General features: G+C 36.4%; 1 protein-coding gene across 1 annotated transcript in view; it reads right to left on the minus strand.

The window, feature by feature from the left end:
- LOC121423829 (sodium bicarbonate transporter-like protein 11) overlaps positions 1 to 13,643 on the minus strand; it is a 61,540-nt gene extending 47,897 nt beyond the window's left edge. The window contains exons 1-2 of the mRNA XM_041619334.1: positions 13,598 to 13,643; positions 11,748 to 11,955 (exon numbers count right to left, since the gene is read on the minus strand). Of these exons, the coding sequence (XP_041475268.1) occupies positions 11,748 to 11,955; positions 13,598 to 13,615 (226 nt within the window). The 5' untranslated portion in view covers positions 13,616 to 13,643. The remainder of the gene's footprint in view (positions 1 to 11,747; positions 11,956 to 13,597) is intronic.
- Positions 13,644 to 22,685: the final 9,042 nt, after the last annotated feature.

The raw sequence follows: 22,685 nt of genomic DNA on the forward strand, positions 1-22,685 counted from the left end.
TAGTCCACACAGAATTTGAAATCAACAAATTATTAGCTCATGTACTGATAATAATTTATGCATTTCTTTTGCCAAATAAATCTCTGCCTCTCTCCCGGGTAGTTGCGATCAATTGCAAGTCAATTTTTGGTACCTAAATCAATCACAGGTCTTGCAGTTAATTGCAAATTAGTGATTCATTGCTAATTTGCTCCTTGAAACAAGAAGCTTAATCTGATTTGCTACAGCTAACGTTGAACTATCAGTTGTAAAATTGCAACAGAATATTTGCAATCGATCGCAAATATTTTCTTGCAACACCCCCTAAGTCACACCAATGAAACCCACTCTAAACTGACCATGATATGCCATTTCAAATAACACTACAGCTTTGATTAATCTGGGGAACCGTTTCATAAAACTTGGAAATTGGAAATTTGCAATAACAGTTAAAGAGAAACTCCAGTAGTTGCAGTAAACACTGATTTCATGAGAAAGACTGTAAAACAAGGCTTAATTGTCAGTATATCATCGAGGATCTAGATCTGGTACAGTGACATAAACTGAACTTTGTGAAATCTTGAAATCTACGCTGAAAAATGTTCACACTGAAGATCACCAACACAGATAGGCACACGTGGGACAGTGTATCACTATTGCTGGAATAAAGACCCGACGGAAGTGACCGAATCCGCGCTTATTTTGCTTATTTCTTGGCAATTACACAATTTCTTCCAGAATCCTTTGGCACATATTTTTTATTCATACAAACAGACACTTGGGTGGTCATTATATTAGATTCTGTAGTCATTTTGAGATCGTTACCAAAACTGGAATTTATCTTTAAAAGCTACTGAAAAACTTAAATCTGATTGGCTGATAGCAGATTTGTTATAGAATCTCTGTCCCTTTGTCATTAGAAAAAGTCTTAATGAAACGGGACCCAGTAGTTGGTGTGACTGCAGCATTATGAATGCATGCAAGTGTTTGAATGAGATAAGAATACTGATTGAGAAGCCATGAAATATCTCAGGAAGACATCAATCATACATGTTTATGTCCAAACACGTAAAGAGTTCCCATGAATCACTCAATACCAAGGCCCTGTCTTACAAAGAGTTGTGATTGATCCAATCAATCTCAACAATAGAACGCCTGCTACCGTGTGTCATACTTCTTCATCTTGTATGCTCCTCCCAATTTTGTATCAAATGAGGATGTTGCTGACATTCTTTACTTAAGTTGCGATTGATTAAATTAATTACAAAACTTTGTGAGACAGGGCTTATGTGTCTGATAACAAACAATATGTTTAACATATTGACATAAGGGGATGAAGTATTTAAGACACAGACAAGAAGCTGTTCATTGAAAACATTGGTGCATGAGGTGACTCTAATAAGCTGAAGCCAACTTAGATTCAAATTTAACTCCACATGGTGGTCTGGTGCTTTATCTGTACTATATACCATATACCATTGATATAAAACTTACAGACCCAATACAATCTTTTTCGAATGTGAATGAACACTTCATACCCTACATTGCTCATGCAAAAATAACTGATTTTAAACCTCTATCCATGAGCAAAATTAATTAATATAATGTGGCATGCTCTGTTAGCATGTCATTGATATGATATCATGTCACTTGTCTATGATGACAGGACTTAATGAAATGTGCATAACAGAAGCTGATACATCATCATCTATGGTAGATGTGAAATAACTGACTACTTGATGAAGGACTTTGCGATGAAATATGTGTGTGAAGATATGAGGTTATCTTATTTAGATATGAAAGGACTTGTTTTTTCTATTTTCATGTTTGGATTTTCTTCAAGGGATCCTCTCAAGAATGAGCATTTTCATTAAACATGATTGATTGATTGAGGTTCAACATTACCACCAAGATAATGTGTCTGAATAACTGTAAAGTTAAGTTTAAATGGTAGGATTTGTTTTCTTCATGTTATTCATTACAAAGAAAATGGGGAAGTAAAAACATGTCCAATATTTATGACTTCCCTGAATATTAAGAAATATGAAATAGCTCATTTGACTAGAATAGCACAGCCACTGACTTTGCAAAATTGTATAACCAAAATTTTTTACCCGATTTTTAAGGGAACCTTGGAAATTCCAGCAGAAACCTGGGCCCCGTTTTACAAAGAGTAGCCATTGATCTGATCGATTGCAACTATGGATGGCCAGCAATGTCAACATCTATTATGCACGTTTGTTCAAAATATTTTCTAGCTATGACATATATTCATGCATTCATGGCTGTCTTGAAAAATTAACCGTGCTTTTCTTTGTTTACAAAAGACATGCACATTTCCTGTAGAAAAAAATTATGACACTGATGGATTTCTATAGAGTTACAATTGATTGGATCAATCATGAATCTTTGTAAGACAGGGCCCCAGATGAGTATTGACAAAATGTTTGTGCTGACAAGGGTGAAAATTATTGAACATAATACAGTGCACTCCAAAACATTTAACATGCACTGTACATGACATTTATTGGATCCAAAATAGCTCTAATATGTTGATTTAAAAAAAAAAAAAAAATTAAATTAAAAGGAAGAAAAATACACTCATTTCCAGCTAAATCAGTTGATGGGAACAGGTTTTTTATTAATCAAATCAATGACAGAACATGAAAGCAATTTTGATTTTTTTCAAAAATCTCATTACAGAGGAAATCTGGAATTGGAATTATTTACAAAACTTTGTATGTGGGTGTTAAAATCAGGGAATTTGATTTATCTCTGGACAAATCTGACTGGCATAAAGAAACCGCAAAACCACAAGCAAAAGAGCCAGGGAAATGCTTTGAACAGACTACAGACTATCTGATTTATGCATCAATAACATGGAATGGAATCACATTCATGTGAAAACAATGAAAGAAACAGACACCAGAGTATGGAATATCATTAGTAAGTATCAGTATGAGTCGACATGATGAGTAGATAAAGACATTATACATTCTTTTATCTTTCCACATCAAGTGTCACAAAGAAAGCCGAAAAAATATACAAAATGTCATATTCTGCCTTCTATTTACAAAAATACAAGGAAAGAATTATTTTTCAAAGACCTGCACATGTTCACTATTTATCAATAAATCTGAATGTTAATTTTTTTAATCAATAGTAGGGGAAGGTGGGGTAAGTTGTGACAGTTTTTGCTTTTCGCATGTTAGAATTGATATGATTAATAATCTTGTCGAAATAAGTACCTTGCTTTGAAATTTCATTCTTCTGAAATATTTTCCACCTATATATAACTTTCTACCCCGACTGAAAGTCATCGTGACCTTTGAAAAAACCGATGTCAAATGGCTCAACTTGCCCCATATATAGAGTAAGTTTGAGCCACCTTCTGGGGTAAGTTGAGCCACAAAAACTATGTACAAAATGTATGGGGGAGAACCAGCATGTCAATTTTTTGTTTAAAGTCTTTTCACTTGCTAATTCTCTATAAATACTAATATCCTGTAAAAGGAAAAGAGCAGTCATGTAAATTTGCTCCTTTCAGCCTGCATTTCAATCGATATTTATGGTTTTTTTTTTTTTAAGATACATTGCCACAGGAATTACCATGGCTCAACTTGCCCCATGCTGTTTGGCTCAACTTACCCCAGTCCGAACTTAGTGCGATAATTTTGTATCCACACATTTATTATGCATCCATCATATAAAAGACTATGACAAGAATGAAGATCCATACCTGGACTAATAATGTTGTTATCATGTCTTTATTATATTTAAAGACGTGTGTGTTTATAAAGCATTTATCTATTTCACACTCTTTTTTACTTTTTTGGCTGAAATTCACATTTTTCCCTCTAAAAAACTACCTTTTGTTTCAAAGATGGAAACAATGTGGTGGGGTTAGGGGTTATGCTATGGGTCATCAATACATGACACCACCACAATGTCTGACTCATTCATTATTGGCCTGCGGCTGGTGGCTCAACTTGCCCCCTATGCTCAACTTACCCCGCCTTCCCCTACATGTAAATGATAATCATATTAATATTTTCTTAAACCTGCATACAATCCCTCAATATCATTAAGTTCTATTCCCATTTTTTTATGTATGGGCATCAAAGGAAACTATTCAATTCCTACAGGATAATTGTTGGTCAAATCGTTAAAACAGATAAACTCTCTATTCCCATTTGATTTTTCTGCTCTTCTTAATTCTTGAGGCAAAGTAAAACAAAATATTGAGGTCATATAAAATCCTGTTTTGTATCCATTACTATACTTGGACTATACTTGGACACACAAGAGAATAAAACTGGAGAATGTATGGAAATTTTTTCTCAACACAGAGCCAGAGGCGGGGAAGCTAAAGTGCAAATATAGCCCCAAAGAAAAGTAGTTTCCGGAATGACCTGTTACAAACAACTCACTTTTGCACCATGGCGACCATACATTACATATTTTCTTTCTTTCTGTTTTACTGGAATATCAATTCATAGTGTAGAATATTGATGCAACAGTTGCAACTTAACTCTTTCAGTGACATTCTCAAATATAAACTTCACTCTGTTTCCCCTATTAAAGTAGTGCTCCAATAATGTTCAGATACCGATATATACATGAGCTATGTCTCTATTGGATATGAAATTGAATTCTAAGCAACTAGTTAAAAATCAGACCAATATGGAAGTCTTATTTATCTTGCAGTGTTTTTAAATGATGGAATATCATTGCCAAACTTTGAAAGTGATATCACTCGTTCTGAATAACAAGGTATCTCACAATAATTATATAAAACTGTAAAAACACTATTTTATACATTGGTGAATAACCCTGGGTAATGGGTGTAATGCATAACCAATAACCACTGAAATCAGGGATGTGACATACATGTATATGCCTGCTACAATTAAGATTACAATGATTAGAGGTAAGTTTAGGGGAGAATTTCATTAAAAAACATAGTGATTTTACATGAATTAGGTTATAAGCTCCTGAAATACTTGCACGTAAGTGGCTCTGTAAAAATATGTCTGTGGAAAAAAAATCACTGCTTATTTGTTTAATGAAACACCCCCTTAGTTTTCTCACTAAGCAATAATGGAAAATGCCTCTGTAAATTCAGCCTGACAGGACCTGGTAATTGCCACTTTGCCAGCACATCAAGCGCACTTCATCAGTAATTGGCCCTCTGGATACCCATACACGCCTTCCTAGCCACCAATGGACAAATGGATGGACCTCTTTCCATCTCTGTATTGACAAGTTTTGTATGGTAAATATCTTGATAGAGTTCTCCAAAAATTTGAAGACTGATTGGAGAACTGGCCAACTGGGGAGCATTTCAACAAAAAGTATTCAATGATTTTCAGTGACTACTGTTCTTAGCTGCACAAATCCTTGCAGCTGATTGGCTCAGAGCAAAGTTGTCAGTGAAAATCACTGACTATATCTATTTCTAAAACACTCCCCTGAGATGACCAAATCTCAAGGGGAGTTGTGGTGACATTTGGGAAGGTACAAATTGATGCAGAGGTTTGAGCCCAGGTCACATCTTTCTGATGGTGACTTTACATGTCGGTCCCAGATGTAATTAATCAAATCTGATTGATACATGTATGTTAAAACTCAAACACAGACACACCCCCTGACATGTGTTCTAATCCTACATAAATACAGGTATTGTGGTGTAGAGGTTCTGACTTGTCTTTGTGATAGGAGGGTCATGTGTTCAAATCTCATCCTGCTACTAAAGCATCCTTTGTCAAGACACCAATCTACACTTTTTCACTCTTCACAACTTGTTAAATGGGTACCTGGTAGTATGTGAAAGCTAGAAATGTAGATTCCTAGCGATTGAGCTTCTAAGGGTTTGCAGGAGTGCCCCACAAGGCGACAAGAAGTTTACATTTAACACAAACTTCAATTTTTTGAAAAATGATGTGTTAAATGGATGCAAGGTAAAGACAATTATATTTCCAAAACAATTTTCCTGGTGTGAATGATTCCAGATTCTTATATACACTACTGTTACAATTCAGCGCCTTCATCAACAAAGTGTAATCAAAGCTATTCCTAAACCGGATACACATTCTAGCCAAAGGGGAGGAAACTTTCTGTCAGAAGCTAATTCAATCTAGAGAGGCCCTTTCGTGTCGCCCCATCCGCCCCCTCCACTATACTCCCCCGTTGTCTGGCCTTATTTTCTTTGCACCTCCACAGCCTCAAATATAGCAGCTTGGCATCGGGTCACATGACTATTCATTATGCACTCATGTGATCATCAGAGACATTGAGAATTTGCAATGGGGCAGTCGTTCTTACGATGGATTTGGGATGAAGTAACATTTCGTGGCTTGGCACTATAACTTTTGATGAACAGCAATAAACATGTAATTCATACAAAGTATTGAAAAGTATTGGAAGTATGGAAAGTATTGGAAGAAAAAGTGACAAAATTCTATAAATACGTTGACCATTTTACTTAGCATGAATTATTTAAAAGACTGAAGAGAACAGGTGAAATTTTGAGGAATTGCCAAAAAAGTTTTGATGTGGAGTCCTCCTAAAGAATCATACACAATATATCAGAAGGAAAAAAAAACACTAAGTGTGACCATTGCATCAGTAATCAATATTTCATTGTCCCAAAGGCTGAAAAGAAAAAGGTGATTTATTGTTATTTTGACCAATGACTTTTGATACGAAGCACTAGAAATAATACAAAATACATTAAACAAACACTGAGTATTTAACACAATTTGATCATTTTGCATCAGTAATACAATTTTCACTGGCCCATGCAGAGGAGAGGGTGAAAAGAAAAGGACAGTCTGTGGTTTTGCCCTACAATTTTAATGCACAGAACTATAAACCATTGTAAAGAATACAGAAGGAAAAAGAGTGAATAATTATAAAACACCAACCATGTTCATTTCTATTACGTCAATTATCAATTTTATTGTCTCCAAGGTGGAACAGAAAAAGGTGACATTTTAAATTTTTTCCTGCTGACTTTTTATGAGTGCTAAGAATCAAATTAAATATTTACTAGTTGAAAAAAGAGTGAATAAGAGTGAATAATGTGACACAAACTGTGGCCATTTCTATTGCATCAATTATCAATACTCCATTGTCAATAAGGTTGAAGAGAAAGGTGACATTTTGTGGTTTTTAGCCATATAACTTTTGATGCATTGCATAGCACGCAAGTAATACAAAATATATAGGAAAGAGTAAATAATTCAACACGACTGACCATTTCTATCGCATCAGTAATAAATATCAAATTGTCCCAAAGGTTGAAAAAAAAGATGAGATTAGGTTTTGCCTGACGTTTGATGCAGAACATTTGAAAAAAAATAATACAAAATATATCAGAAGAAAAAGTAACTTTTCTTACACACACTGTGACCATTTCTATTGCATCATTTGTCAATTTGATACTAAAGTTGGGAATAATCAAAAGAAAACTTGTGCAAGAATTTTATAAGGTTTTCTCCATCATGTCTAAATATTTCATTATGAGTAAAATCAGATTGTACATAAACAAATTTGTAATGCTTAGCATGGATATAAATTGAATTCTGACTTTTTTTACTCCAATGTAAACGGGCCGAGCGCACATTCTGCGGAGTACGCATACATATGATGTGTACTGAAGAAGTAGACAGCAGGGGCCCCATGCCAGTGCTACTCACATAAGATTCAATTACAACCACTTGCAGGCATTTTCTTAAAGGGGTTTCCTTGTCTGGCAACTGTACAACACAGTCCAGACGAAAGCCACAGATATATTGTATCTTTGGCAGCTGCAGGATTTCTGGAAGGCAAGCACTTCTCTTTCCCCATCATCTTATTTCTCTTATTTCAATACCCCTTTCCACTCACTTTCAATTTACTTTCAATCTACTTTCTCGTTCTTGAGAGACAAACCTTCCACTTTTTTGTGAATTCGAGTTATTCGACCCTATTTGGCCCTATGACATACAGCTTAGTGATTGAACATGGGGCCGACTTTCATGCTTGATCACACATACGTGGGGGCGTCGTGGTTTAGTGGTTACGACTTTCGTCTTTCAATCAGAGGGACGTGGGTTCGAATCCCAGCCATGGCCTGTTTTCCTTCGTTAAAAAAATTACCCACACTGTGCTGCACTCGACCCAGTGAGGTGAATGGGTACCTGGCAGGATTAATTCCTTGAATGCACCAAGCACCTTTAGCATCTAGAGCTAAAGCCAGGGTAATGTAAGATAGTGTGCCATTGCATAGGCAACTAGATAGTCAGCACCTCATAAATGCTATATATTATCGTTATCATTATTATTACATAATCATAAATGCAATCAATTTGAGAAATCAGTACCAAAGCAAAGCAAAGCTCTATGTTACAGGGACCATGTGTGTGAATTGTGGATCAGTGGGTAAGTTACTGGACCTGCAACCACAAGGTCCAAGGTTCACATCCCACCTGGACACCAGTGTCCTCTGGCAAGTCGTTCCACCCAGGGGAGTGTTTCATAAATGGGACTTGTGAAACCATGCTCTATTGGACAGTTATCCTGGTAACAGAGCTTCTTAGCCAATCAAAATCAAGAAAAGTTGTAAGATCTGACAACTTGCCGTATAAAAAAGGCTCCACAGGTGTAAATGTGTACCTGATATATCTTCGAACATAGTTACTTTGGTCGCTTGGTTATGACCGGGGCAAAATTGTTTGGAGTGCCATGAGCGTACAAACATAAACTGGAAAAAGGGTCAGTCAGTGTATAGTGAATTAACAAAAAAAAATTTTCAAGTTTTCATAACATCTTTTTAGATTGGAGAATACAAATGAGATTTGTTTTCAATGGAAAATATTTCATGTAGATCAAGTTCAGGCCAAAAGAAAGCCTTGCATTTGCTTCTTATTCTCACATGAAAGCGATTCGGGGAAATTAGGCCATAAACAAATCAACAATGAAATGAGGTGTACCATTAAATGCTTTGATTGAATAAAGGACAGGAATAAAACACATTGTGCACATGAGAAGATCTTATTCAACTTTGGGCTCAAATAAAACAGAATTAATTTTCTGCTTACGCACTTGCCCGCTACTCAGCTCACAGCAACATGCAACATAATAAATCTCCACCAACTGATCTGTTTCATGAAATGTCTAGCAGACTAATTCAACCATACTGCCATGCCTTTTTTTTCACCTACCTCTTTATCTCCATCCCTCAATAAATAATATATTCAATAACAAATACATAATATAAATATATGAAAAAACAATAAAAGTTCTCTATTTCTTTTGGTCTCTTTCCTCTCTATTTCTCCATTCTTAGTTTCCCTTTCTCACTGCCTCCCACTATTATTTATCCTCAATATCTGTCCTCTCTCTATTATTCCTTTCTCTCTCCCTTTATCTCTTAAATTTTTATCCTTTCCTATTTCATGTTTTAGTTTGCCTTCTCTCTTTGTTTTTTATTTATATTGTACAATCACCCACAAACATTGTACAATCACCCACAAACATCAGATTTTCAATTGCATCTTTTCATGTTCTATGATATACTCTTTCATTTCTTCTGAAAAATGAAATATTAATTCACAAATTTTGAATAAACATCTGTAAAAAAACCTATATATTACAAATACAAACTTGATAAGGGCTTTAATATCTAAAGCCAAACTGAGATACGTAGCAATCAAATTCTTTTATTTTCATCAAGAGAATAAACACCTTGTGAATGGTAATATTATGAGTGAGTTCTACACAGTGAATAAATTTATGAAGTTTTTTTTTTTCCTGAGGAACAGAGGCAGGAGGATTCACAAGAGAGAGAACGATGGCCGATGAATGAATATATCATCTCTCTGTTATTACACTTAGGATGCTTTTATCATCAAAGCCGTCCGCTATAAATAACCAGGACTGATGAATTTATTCTTTTCTTCAAAGACTGTTTGATTGGGCAAGATCTATCAATTTCTAAGTGATGTTTGATATACACATTTCTATCTCTTTCCCTCTCTTTTTCATGAACAAGGAGTAGATTGATGATAGAAATCTACTTTGAGGAAACAAGACTTGAATATAACAAAGCAATTTATAGTGTTGCCTAAATTGTTGAAAATGAATAATTCTAAGAAAACTTCATTTGTTTTTTTTTCCTTCTTTACAAAATAACATAAATTACGGCTAAAATAGACTATCATGGCGGAAATATTCTATGCTGAATGATTAGCACCATATAAGCTAAAACAACACTATATTTTTGCCTGAAAACTTCATGACACATCTGGTGGTTGGTTCATAATATTGCTCATAAAGCTTAGTTTGGAGACTAAATAACCTTACAGCATCCTATACACTACTCAGTTTAAAGGACATTGTAATCTACATTTCACCATCACTTTAAAAAAGTTTCTGTCAAAATCTAATCTCACAGGCACAGCCCATTCTCTAAAATTTCATCTACAAAGGGGCTTCCCTCATTTGTATGAATATTTATGAGTGAGGCGATATAAAACATTGACATTGTGATCAAGCATATCATCATCTAACTTGGTCAAAAGCAACTTGGGCTTTAGGAGAGAGGTTAGCAAACAAAACGTGAAAATATTGAAATTGGCAGATCTATTTGCACTGATTTCAATGCAAATGCGAGTGATATCGATTAGCACAACTTACGCATTCACCTTCTCCTTTCCAAATCTCAGTCGAGCCTTAGGCATATTTCCTTCATTTTTTTTTTCTGAACCGAAACGGGAGGAATGGAAAAGAGGGAGCCCAGGTGAATATAAATAGAGCTGGTTTAAACTTCTCAACGCCACATATAATTACAACATCTGCGTGGAATATGACGTAAACACTACGCTCGTTTGTGTCATCCGAAACATGATGGCGAGGGCTCGTCACATGCTCCCCTCCGAGTGACGAGACTGATTGGGGGCAACATTAGAGTGGCTCTGGTGACATTCTTCACCAAATTCTTTGAGGATTTAATGTCAGTTAAGTCATGTGAGCAAAGGTTAGAGTACTGTGCCTTTAAAAGAGCAGAGATGCAGTTGATTCTTTGAGAAAGATGAATTTGCAGGAAAAAGGTTTTAAAAAGAAAAAAAATTATCTAGCAAAGTCAACAGATAAATTACTTTAATTCTAATATTCAGTCAGGATCTTGCAAGGTAAAGGGTCACCATGGATTTTAAAATAGTCAGCTTATCAATGACTGTAAATGACCTTTATTCATTATCATTCTTGATCCCTAATCCTCAACATATCTTGACTATAAAGAGAGGAAGAATGGTTTGTACATTGGTTTGTCTTTTTCACAATTTAAATCTGATCCTGAGGATCATAGTGGGTCATCGATGTAGTCTGACCTCCACCAAGATCATCTAAGTCCTTCCATCTCCAGCCAACACCTTGGCTAGGATAAGGGTCACTAAGGACTCTAGATTTGTCTAAAATTCATATCTTCCATTGAGAATCACAATCATGGGTCATCAATGCATCTTAACCGTCCTTCATAATCATATCACAGCATACATCTCTAGCTAACATCATGTAAAGGAGGAGAAGGGTCACTACTGATTCTTTATTGGGCTAAATTTCATATTCTAGAATTAAAATCATCCATCATCAATGCAGCCTGACCTTCAACCAAGATCATGTTGGTCTTTTTCCGGTCACCTCCAGCCAACACCTTGGTTAGAATAAGGGTCACTATGGATTCTTGAATGGTCCAAGATTCATATCCTACACTGAGAGTCTCTTACCTGAATCATGGGTCATCAATGCAGCCCGACCTTCCTTCATGATCATGTCCGAGCGTTCATCTCCAGCCAGCATCTTGGCCAGGAGAAGGGTGACTATGGATTCCAAACTCGTCTGGTTGATGTCCAAAAGAAGTGTGGCTCGATTCACAAAGTTTCCTACATCAAGGGTCGCTCTGACCTCTGCACTGAAGTCTTTCATTGGAATCCTCTATACAAATGTAAGAAAAAAAACATATATAGAGAGGGCTCATTTCATAATGTATAGTATTTATACTTTATATGGATTATGGATACACGTACCATAGTATCGTTCAAGAGCATAAATAAATATGTATTTATTATTATAAAAACCAATCATTTTTGGCAATATGTGTTTTCAAACTAGAAGTAAAAAAAAAGGCCTAGAATTATGCATGATTTAGGCTACAGCCACAAAAACTGTAAACAAACTTATCGTATGTCAACAGCTTTGTCTGCCCTTTCCATTGAGGTCTTCTAAAATCCTCTTTAGTCACTCTTCGCTATTTGACAGTCGACATTTCTTTTTATTTGCACCTTGGCTAAAACCAAATTTTATTCAGCACTGTTTATCCCTGCTTTTCCTTTACACGTGTTACTGTGATCACAAACCTTTTCTGCACTAAAGTGCGACAGTACTCTACAAGAGGGATGTGCTCTAATGGAATAAGTAGAATGTCATTGGAAATATAAAACGCAATACATTTGCTTGGTCTGGAGTCAGTTTCTCTGACTAAGACATTAGATAGCAGGATGAAGAAGTTGAAAAACAGTGAAGTTTCTCCTCAATATACACTTTACAGTTACAATAATAGAAATCGTATCATATTGCATTTGTGAAAGTTTACATGGTTACACTTCAAAATGAAATTACAAAAGAATTTGCAATGCATTCTCGCTTCGAGCATAAATATGCTGATTGCAACAATACAACATTTAGGACATATTTAGAAAAATAAATTTAATTTCAGGAAACTGAGGCATGTCCAAATAAAATCAAATCCGGAAAATAAGAAATGGGACTGATCCAGAGAGACAGCGTAGGAAACACAGGAAGGCAACGGGCAATTTCGCCCTCATGAGAGCCCAAATCACCACTAAAATTCCCCCAAAGTGCATGCTTTGGGGCGACCATTCTTCCCACAGTCACCCCAAGATATTTTCCCAACAATATTCAAGATTAAAATAAAAATTAATATCACAACTGAGGCAAAATAATAACATTTGCTCTAATGCACAATTACGTTTGTACCCCTAAAAAGTATCCTTTCGAATGAAAGAAATAGCCGCCAAAATTCTGCAAGATTTCGCCCCAATGAGGAAAAGAAAAACAGCCCCTAAAAACTATTTCCAACCCTGCAAAGAGGGACACATGCCCTCCCCCCCTCACCATTGTGTGCCCCCTTTTTTAGAAGTATTGTCTCTCCCCTATACACATAGAGTGAGAACTTTTACTTTTTTTTGTTCAAATACCTTAATGGTATGGTCACACCGCCCGAGCATTGTTGGAGCGGTCGTGGAGCGAAGAGAAAAAAATCATCACCGCTCGCTACCGTTCACCATTTTCGATTTCAATTGTTTTTGTTTTGTTTTCGATTTTTTTCCCCAATTTTGTGAGCGAAATTCGACCCTCTCCCTTCCGCTCCACGAACGCTCCAACAACGCTAGGGCGGTGTGACCAGGCCTTAAGGAACAAAGTATATTCAATTAGGAAGTGAAAAACTTTGTATGTCCCCCTAAATTAACAAAAATCTGGATCCATCACTGAACAGGTCATTGAAAAAATTCTCAAAACTGAGAAACAGAAAATGAGAAAAAAACAAAATCTTTACCTCATGTTGTGCGTACATCAATGTGACTTCCTCCTCCTCATCTGTAAATGAAAAAAAGATAAATAAACAAGTAAACAAATAGTTTTATTTGTGTTTCATCAATAAAAACATATTTGACCTAATTTATAGAATCAGATTGATTGAATTGAATTTATTGTCCAATTACGGACATTTGTGCTCACTGGTTACCAACAAATTTACAAATACAAATACAATGTATACAAAAAAAATCTCCACATAGTAGCGTTATTTGTTAAAACCAAATTGACACACTCTCCTCACTACTAATGAATAACTTATGATTTATTCTACATGTACGTGAGCAGACTGAAATACGTCATATTATAAGGATATCAAAAAAGAAAAAAAGTATCGGCTTTCTTAATGAAAACTGTTGTGTATCTATATCAATGTAGGAAAAATTTCATTTCTAGGGGCATTTTTGCCACATTTGGGCCATTGCTAAATTATTGCGGTTATTTATTTCCTTTCAATGGGTTCTTTTTGTACTCAACGAGCAAGCATCCTGTACAAGCATGTCTCATCATTCTGCTGTATTTAGAATACTGATTTTCTAGATGTTTTTTTTTTAGATCTCGGAGCAACTTCAGAAATGATGGTACATAAAGCTTTACACCTGAAAGCATTCCATTTTGCAAATTTTAGGGTTGATTTTGGCTGTCATCAGGGTGAAATCGTTCATCACCCCCATGTATGTGGACATACATGTTTGAATATCCCAGATGATTTTATCGATGGGAGAACCTGTCAAAGCATGTTTACAGTAAAAATCCACATCAACTTGCATCAGGCAACTTCAGCTGATAAACTCATCATAAATACTCATGTATGGTGAAGCAGACATAAACATGACAGGGGGGGGGGGGTCAGTCCAATGATGCTAAGGCTGTGTTCCACTTTTTATCCTAGAAATAAAGTTTTCACAGATGATGTATTTAATCTGCAATTTCTTTCAATTGTTTCTTTGTTGGGTGATAAAATGTAGACTTGAAACTGTAAAAAAAATATTGAAAGGCCTTCTAGGAACTATTTAACGTTTTTGAGACATTCATTTCAGCGACTGACAGAAAATAGCTTGAACATCACCATGGTTTGAACTACACGTAAGTATCTTTGCTAGCAATGTTTAGAGAATAAAAATGTGTTAATTGAACAAAACCAGAAGGATGCTACTATTTTTGCACTTGAATAATGTATTTGTAATTCACAGATTGCCTTTCAAGTTTTTTTCAATTACATACCAATAACAAAGTACAGGCCAATTGAGCTGTAAATAATTACAGCATAATTTCAAATAGGCACCAATTACAATGGTGAAATGGTGTACAACTTAACATCCAGGAATCTGAAAAAGCCATTTTGCATTTCCATACATGCAAACAAGCATCATCTAGGATCCTCCAAAAACATGTCAGGAAGTTGATGGTAAATTAGTAGGCCCTTCTTGTTAGCTTAATGGGATACAAAGACTTGATTTGTTGAAACACACTAAAGTTGTCTGAATTTTCAGCCAACTGGGGCCAAACTTTGTACCAAAGGCCCTGTCTGTGCAAGCCTTGCGCGTGATTGCCCGTAGCAGCTCACCGCAGAAATGTTTTGAGCATGTTAAAAAATTTCGACATGCAAATCAGACCTGCGTGTGCTTCTGCAGGCAACTGCGTGCGAGATATGTCTATGCGACCTGCGGGTAGAAAATATAGTAACCCACAAGTCACACGCAAAGCTTGCATGGAGCGATGCAACAGGACCTTACAATTTGCACAGTAACTCTGAACTTGTGCAAGACTTGTTTAATGAACCATGCGTTGAATTGAGTACAATAATACACAAAATCTGCATTGTCCCTGGTTTTATCCCATAGTTTAACATTTTATTCTTTTACCTGTATATAAAGCTGTAGAACCTGTGTACTTATTCTTAGCAAAACTGCTAAGAACTGCCAAATAGTCATTTCAGGTTTATTGTACTAAAAGAAATAATTCAAATAAAAACTTTCAACTCTTTTCTCAATAAGTCACAGCTTTGCAATAAATGATTTACTAAACAGTTGAAAAGCTCCAACCATGGCTCAAATAACAAAGGAGGTTTAAACAAGCAAAAAGAAATGTAGTTTTCTTTAACACATGGTTTTCAGTCCTTGGCTTGAAAATCGAAAATGCTTCTCTTTGGAGAATGTGAGTCACTGAGTTATGGAATTCTTCCAAAGAAACTGATCCTCATTTCATGTTTGAAAGAAGTAGCTGTATCAAACCAGTCAGTAGGAGCTATTACACCCTACAAGTACACAAGAGGATGCAGAAAACAACATCTTCATCATAACTAACATATTCTATATAAATTCTATTTTGACTGGATTTAATTACATGTATGAAATGGAATAGAAGTTATAAAGTTAATAACAATTTTAGTTGTGAAATGAATGATTTCTAAAATGATTTCAGTGTTAGGGATATACCTTTGGTGTTTCCACTTTGTTTTAGAAACTTTGGTTGAATAAAAAAAATAAAAAATCTGATTTAAATCAAATAAATCCAATTTTTTCATTTTAAGTTTTAAATAAAAAAATCACCAACCGTTACTTTGAAACCAACTGGATATTGTGTGTGTTACATCAACATTATTTGGCGTTATATTCAAACTCCAAATTGGAGAAGACATAAAGAAGACAAATCGGCAGCAATAGATCCATGGGAATATTACTATATTACCATTCCTTAGAGGATCATGATGACAATACCGAGGAAGAACATATATGAATTTCATGAGATTCATTATTTTGTTTCCTTACAATGTTTTCATGTGCAGTGAGAGGGTGTGAAAATGATGCTGTATGCCACTAGCATGTAACACCTCAGCAAAGGCTATGAAACATGACTAGCCTATTTTCAGCTTTCTAAACATATTTCATCTAGACAATTTCTCTCTCCCTCTCAAGTATTAAGGCATTCAAATGAGTGAAGGACTTGGCATATATCGATTCTCTTTCAAAATACAAGAGGAGAATTTGATGCAGATAAAATCACATTAAGTTATGGAATTATCAAAATCATTTTAAATCACAGAAAATATAATTGCTCTAAAGACTGGAATGAGATTAGGGTATGGGTAAAGTGCAGTGCAACCCCTTTCCGCTGCTGGGAAGCTACTTGTTACATTGTAATGACGTAGTTGACGTGTGTTGATGCATTGGCCGGGCTTCTTTTTTTCACCCATGCTAGATACTAATTGGACTTACCGAGCAATTTGGGCCAATTACATCAATTCTACTCAAGAATTTCTGTTTGAGGATTGTGTAAATTGCAGCACAGATATAGGATGGAGGAATATCTTCATGTTTAAGCATATCAAGATGAAGAAACCTTTGGACAAATGAGATTTTGAGACATCTGTTGCTTTGTTTACATGGGTGATCAACTGAAATGTTACTTCTGTTGGTGGTGATGATCTTGAAATGAATTGGAACATAATTTAATAAAATGACCACCTAAGTGTTTGAATCTATGTAAATGAAATATGCAAGAAACAAATCTCTTTTAAAGCAAGAAACCCTTCCTATCATCTATCTATCCTTATTGGCAAAAACAAGAAGAATAAGGAAAATCACAATAAAATCCTACACATGTATACAGCAAATAGGTGAATGCAACTTTTTTATGTACATGTACGTAAGAAGTAAAAAGAAAGTGAACGACTTTGATAAAGCAATAAACTTTTAAAAAGGCCTTGCCCCACACTTGCAACAGTACTATACAATGAATAAAAAGAGAAAAGTCCATAAAATGATTAGACTAAACCAAAGGAAAAAGAAAATTAAGCAAATACCCACCATAAATAGAAGGAAGAAACCTCAAAAGAGATTTGATATAGATAAGCCATCACTTACATGTACCTAGTTCTGCTTAGGGGAATTCCCTCCTCACACATTATCCCATTAGCCAGAGAAACTTGAGTACGTGATTACACCATTAAATAACCTCAAAATTAATCATGAAATCCAAATAGAAAGGAGTATTTTATAATTTCATGATTACTGGCACTGTTATATACTTTTCCGTGAACACAATGGAGAGTACTTTTGGTTCTTTACTTTTCGCATGAAAATTAATTGAATTCATACCTTTGCAAAAAGGAAATTGTGTGTTTTTTTGCTGTGTACATTTTCCACGTCAATACAGATTTTCCTTTTTGAGAACAAGTTTGAAAAGGAAAAGGCCAGTTTTTATTACAGGAAAAATCACCGTCCCTACATAAGGTGGTTTCAAACCGCCCCGATCATAAGAATCCCTGTTAAATTATGAGAACTTTTTTAGGCTAAAAAATACCCATTAATTATTCCTGCATTCACACCACCCTGAAACATACCCTTCTGGATAAGTTCCTGAAGTTATGAGCATGCGCAGTATGGTCTGATAAGCAGGCAAGGCGCGAGATTCAAAATCACTAGCTCAGCAGCCACACACTAGGTGGTTTGAAACCGCCTCGATCACAAGAATACCTGTTAAATTACGAGAACTTTTTAAGGCTAAAAAATACCCGTTCATTATTCCTGCATTCACACCGCCCCGAAACACATCCTTCGGGATTAGTTCCCGAAGTTACGAGCATGCGCAGTATGGTCTGATAAGCAGGCAAGGCGCGAGATTCAAAATCACTAGCCCAGCAGCCACCCACGCCGCCGCGCCCAACGACACGCTGGGCTAAAAGTTCCCGTAATTTGCTTTCACATCGCCAAAATACCTGCGACCTTGGAAAAATCCCCACGAAAGTTCTCGTAATTTCGCCAAGTACCTATTATTTAGCGGGTATTTTCTTTCGGGGAAATTACGCGTAGTTTGCTTTCACATTACCAAAATACCTGGTATTTTCTGATCGGGGTAAATTTCCCGATCAGAGAATACCTGGAACTAGCGAACTTCACAGTAGGTATGAAACCACCTACTGTGCCCGGGCCCACATACAAGCTAGGCTAAAAGTTCCCGTAAATTGATTTCACATTACCAAAATACCTGCGACCTTGGAAAAATCCCCGCGAAAGTTCTCATAATTTTGACAAGTACCTACTATTTAGTGGGTATTTTCTTTCAGGAAGATTACACGTAATTTGCTGTCACCTTGCCAATATTACCTGGTATTTTCCGATCGGGTAAATTCCCCGATCAGAAAATACCTGAACTGACGAACTACGAGGCAGTCTGAAACCACCTAGTGTGCAGTCTAATGATCCTCTATCAAACTGTGGCAGCTGCAATTGATTTTAAAATATATAGTAAACTCATAATACCCTGAATTTCAAGCTCAAAGCAAATGCTTTTTTTTTCAATCCCACATGTATGTACATACTGTAAAACAATGCTCTTCTGTTTCTCATTTCAATTGAAAAGGATTTTCAAAGTTCAAAGGATGATCACCTACAGGTGTCATTAAGAGTAGGTGTCTCAAGTTCTCAACATTCGCAAACACTGGAATACCCAAGTCCTGAAACTCATGTAATCCGTAGGAAGATATCTCTTCCTCAGAGGAGGGTTTACCTGAGCTTGCGTATCCCATAGCAACGGATGTCAGTAACCAATATGGGTCTAAGCAGGCCTCAATCACTGCGACTAATTCTGTTCACCTCGTCTTTTACATCAAGCAAACACCCTATCCAACCCTACACTATCAATATCAGTCCCCTCTGATAAAGGTGACCTATTTCTGGAAGCAGGGATAGAAAAGAAATTGCCCGGAAACCTGGTTCCTCTATCCTACATATCAAAGAAGACTTCCCTCTTCTCTGCATTCTTGCTAAGGTATTTATTGCTCCTGACTTTTCTAAAGGAGGATATATATCTGTCTGCACATCTATTCACAGAAACCTAGCTGCAAGGGAGCCTGATGACAGACAATCTTCTGAATGTTAGACTAATGCCCCTAAATTTGTCAATCCAAGATTCAGTTGAAGCATGGAGATCTATGTTAAAATTTTCTGGGTGGGAGGGAGGGGGTGCTGTTTTTTTTTTCTTCTCCACATTATGTATCATTACATGGGGAGGCTAGTTTGCACGTTAAGGACATGGGGGGGGGGGGGCTATAAATCACTCCAAGCCCTGTGTATTTTCTCTTTCTCTCTTTTTTTTGAAGTGGGGGAGGGGTGCTTCTGAGCCAAAATGTATGATATGTTCTTTAAAAATGCAGAAATGTTAAATAACGTTCATGGTTAATTCAAGCATTACAAAACTTCATGTAAAAGAAATACATGTGCATGTAGGTCTATACTGGGATGAATTTAAGTAAGATATTATTAACAGAACTAAACATGTTACCCCTATTAAATTTCTAAAGATATCTCACTATTTAAAATGGCCATTTACAAGGTCTACCTGTATATATTTATTAGATTCCATCTCATCTAACCCCTTTCAGTATCATCACAAGAATCACAGCAGTACTTGATATACTGTACAAGTCTACAAGAGGGATCCAGGATTTATGGGGGGGGCATAAAGTAGGGCAATCTTTTTTTATCTCTTCAAAAAAAAAAAAAAAAGCTTTTCAATTAGAGGGGACACTTATTCTCGCAAAAGGGGAGGGCACATACCCCACTGCCTCACGCTCCACATCTGATTTTCATATACCTTGGAATTGTCCAGAAAATACTCTGCAGTCATGTATATAGAACAAATTTCCTGGGCAAGTTCACCAATTTCTCCCTTTCTCACCAAAGCCTAAGATCTCAATGCCACCATACATCCGATCCTTTCCTGGCCTTCGAGGTTAGACGCACTTTGGTCTTTCATTTCATACATTGAGCAGCTTTCAAAGTTGATGGAATACAAATCAACATTGCTTTTAAATTCACTCAAGTGCAGGGATTGCTTTCACAGAACAAGATGAGACATTTTCATGAAAACAAGAAAAGGATAGGCAATAACACTGGCGGTTCTTGAAAGGCCCATATCCAAGGGAGGAAATGAAGAAGGGAGGGGGAAAGCAAAATGGCAAGGGAAAAAAGAAAATCATAAAACGTAAGGGAAACATAAATGTAAAAGCAATATTAAATCCGCTGGGGTATGATTAACTACAAAATTATGCATGAATGAATTATTTAATCATATATTGTCAAACCAAGCACTCTAAACTACATGTGTGATTAGAATCGACAAGAAATGGAAAAGTGCTCATATAGAATCAAGGAGCTTTTCTCCAAACTCTCATCTAAAAAGTACATTACAAGAACATATGAAACTTAAAAAATATATGTGTAATTGAAATTTAGTTAACAATCTTTTATCGAAGTTACCTGTACAAATGTGTGCAAATCAAAGAACAGGTTTATAGTTAATATAACAGAAAATCTTGCATTGTTAGCGCACAGGAGAAAGACGTTTGAAATAGGAGAAAGAAGAAAGAAAGGGGGAGGCACGAGCAAGAAGAGAGAGGATCAACAAGACAAAACCTAGTGCAAATCAATGAGAATGCATTTTCATATTTCATTTCTTGATAAACGAACCGTACATGAAGTACCTAACATGAAGCAGAGGTATTTCTATTTTTCTATTTTTTTCCAAGTAACCAAAACTTTTAAATGTCAACTTTCTTAGTTTATATCATATGTTAATGTTTTTAGGAGCCTATATAAAAAACAACTCAAAAAACAGAGCGATATGATCTAAGAAGTCAAGGAAATTTCCTGAACATTACAATAACATGTTGAAAGAAGTGAAATACAGTAGTTCTGGAGACAAATACAAAGAGAGTATTAGATATTACATCAATTTATGCCCTTTTCTCTATGTGGCATTATTACCAAAATAAAAAACAAACAGGAAAAAATGATAATAATGGAGCTTCTGGCAAATGACAGGGGGGACTTGAGTAGACAAGAACCCAGATTTGTAATGGCATTCAATCCATCAACCACAATGCTTCACATGACTACATTGGGTAAGCAATGTGTTCCAATAAATACAGAGATGCCAACTTTTGGAAATCAGAATTAGGGAGGATTTGCAACCGCCACCAAATTATGTGCGCGTAGCGCACATCTCGAGCGCGGAGCGCTCGACCTTTGCGGCCGGGGTCCAGGGCCCGCCTTAGGGCCCTGGAAGCTCTGGGTTTCTAGATGCTCTCTGGTGCAATCTGACCCTTATTTTGAGGCATTTCACATGTTTTGAAATAAACATTGTTCCCACTTTTTTAACATTAAAAATATCAAATATGCATTTTCACATGTAAATAAAAAATGAAGGGACAAAAAAAAAGTCATAAGTACCTGTCCAACAACAATAATCAACAAGGATGAATTATCACTATCGGCTATAGGCAGGTTATGTTCCACTATAAATCCAGTAAAGAAAAGCTCAGCGCTGGTCCCTTGCTTGGTGAAATAAAGACAACAGGGTACTAGTGGAGCTCGAAGATCATGAAGATCTTGTCATCGCAATGTCCGTAGGCCCATAGAGCTATCCATGGTAGGCCCATAGATGCCGTTTGCTCCCGAACGAAAGTGCTTCCGAATTATCATCACGACCTCCCTGCTAAACTGAAATGTCCACGCTGCAAATTGCGCAAAATGTATGGTAAATTCCTCTTTCCAACTTCCGAACACACAGGTACTGGAGACTGTATTCAATCTCATACTTCTGAGACCATTTCTTGGTCTTCTTTTGTTGATTTTCCGCCATTTCGTGTCAATATCAACCCATCAATATGCCGAAATCACACACCGATATTCCACCGCACGACTCGACAAATCCAGTGGCCGCGAGCGCACACGCCTCGCGAAGCTAGCCGGGCCTACCGGCCTGGTGCACAGTGGATTCCCGTTGGGCATATCACATGCACCAGCTTTTCGCTGCTCCTTATTTGTCTACTTTTCACACAGAATTTAGTAGCAGCGAACGTAATGGAGTTACTACATGCTAAAGTTAGCAGACGATAGTATGTCCTTCCAATCCAATTTGATCAATGCAAAAAAATTGTAATTTCGGGAGGATAAGGATGGTAATCGTAAGGGCGGGAGTTGGGATGAATTTTCGGGAGCCTCCCGATGAAATCGGGAGGGTTGGCATTTCTGTAAATAGCCCAA

This window comes from Lytechinus variegatus, chromosome 11, assembly GCF_018143015.1.
Source record: "Lytechinus variegatus isolate NC3 chromosome 11, Lvar_3.0, whole genome shotgun sequence".
Classification (NCBI taxonomy): Eukaryota; Metazoa; Echinodermata; class Echinoidea; order Temnopleuroida; family Toxopneustidae; genus Lytechinus; species Lytechinus variegatus.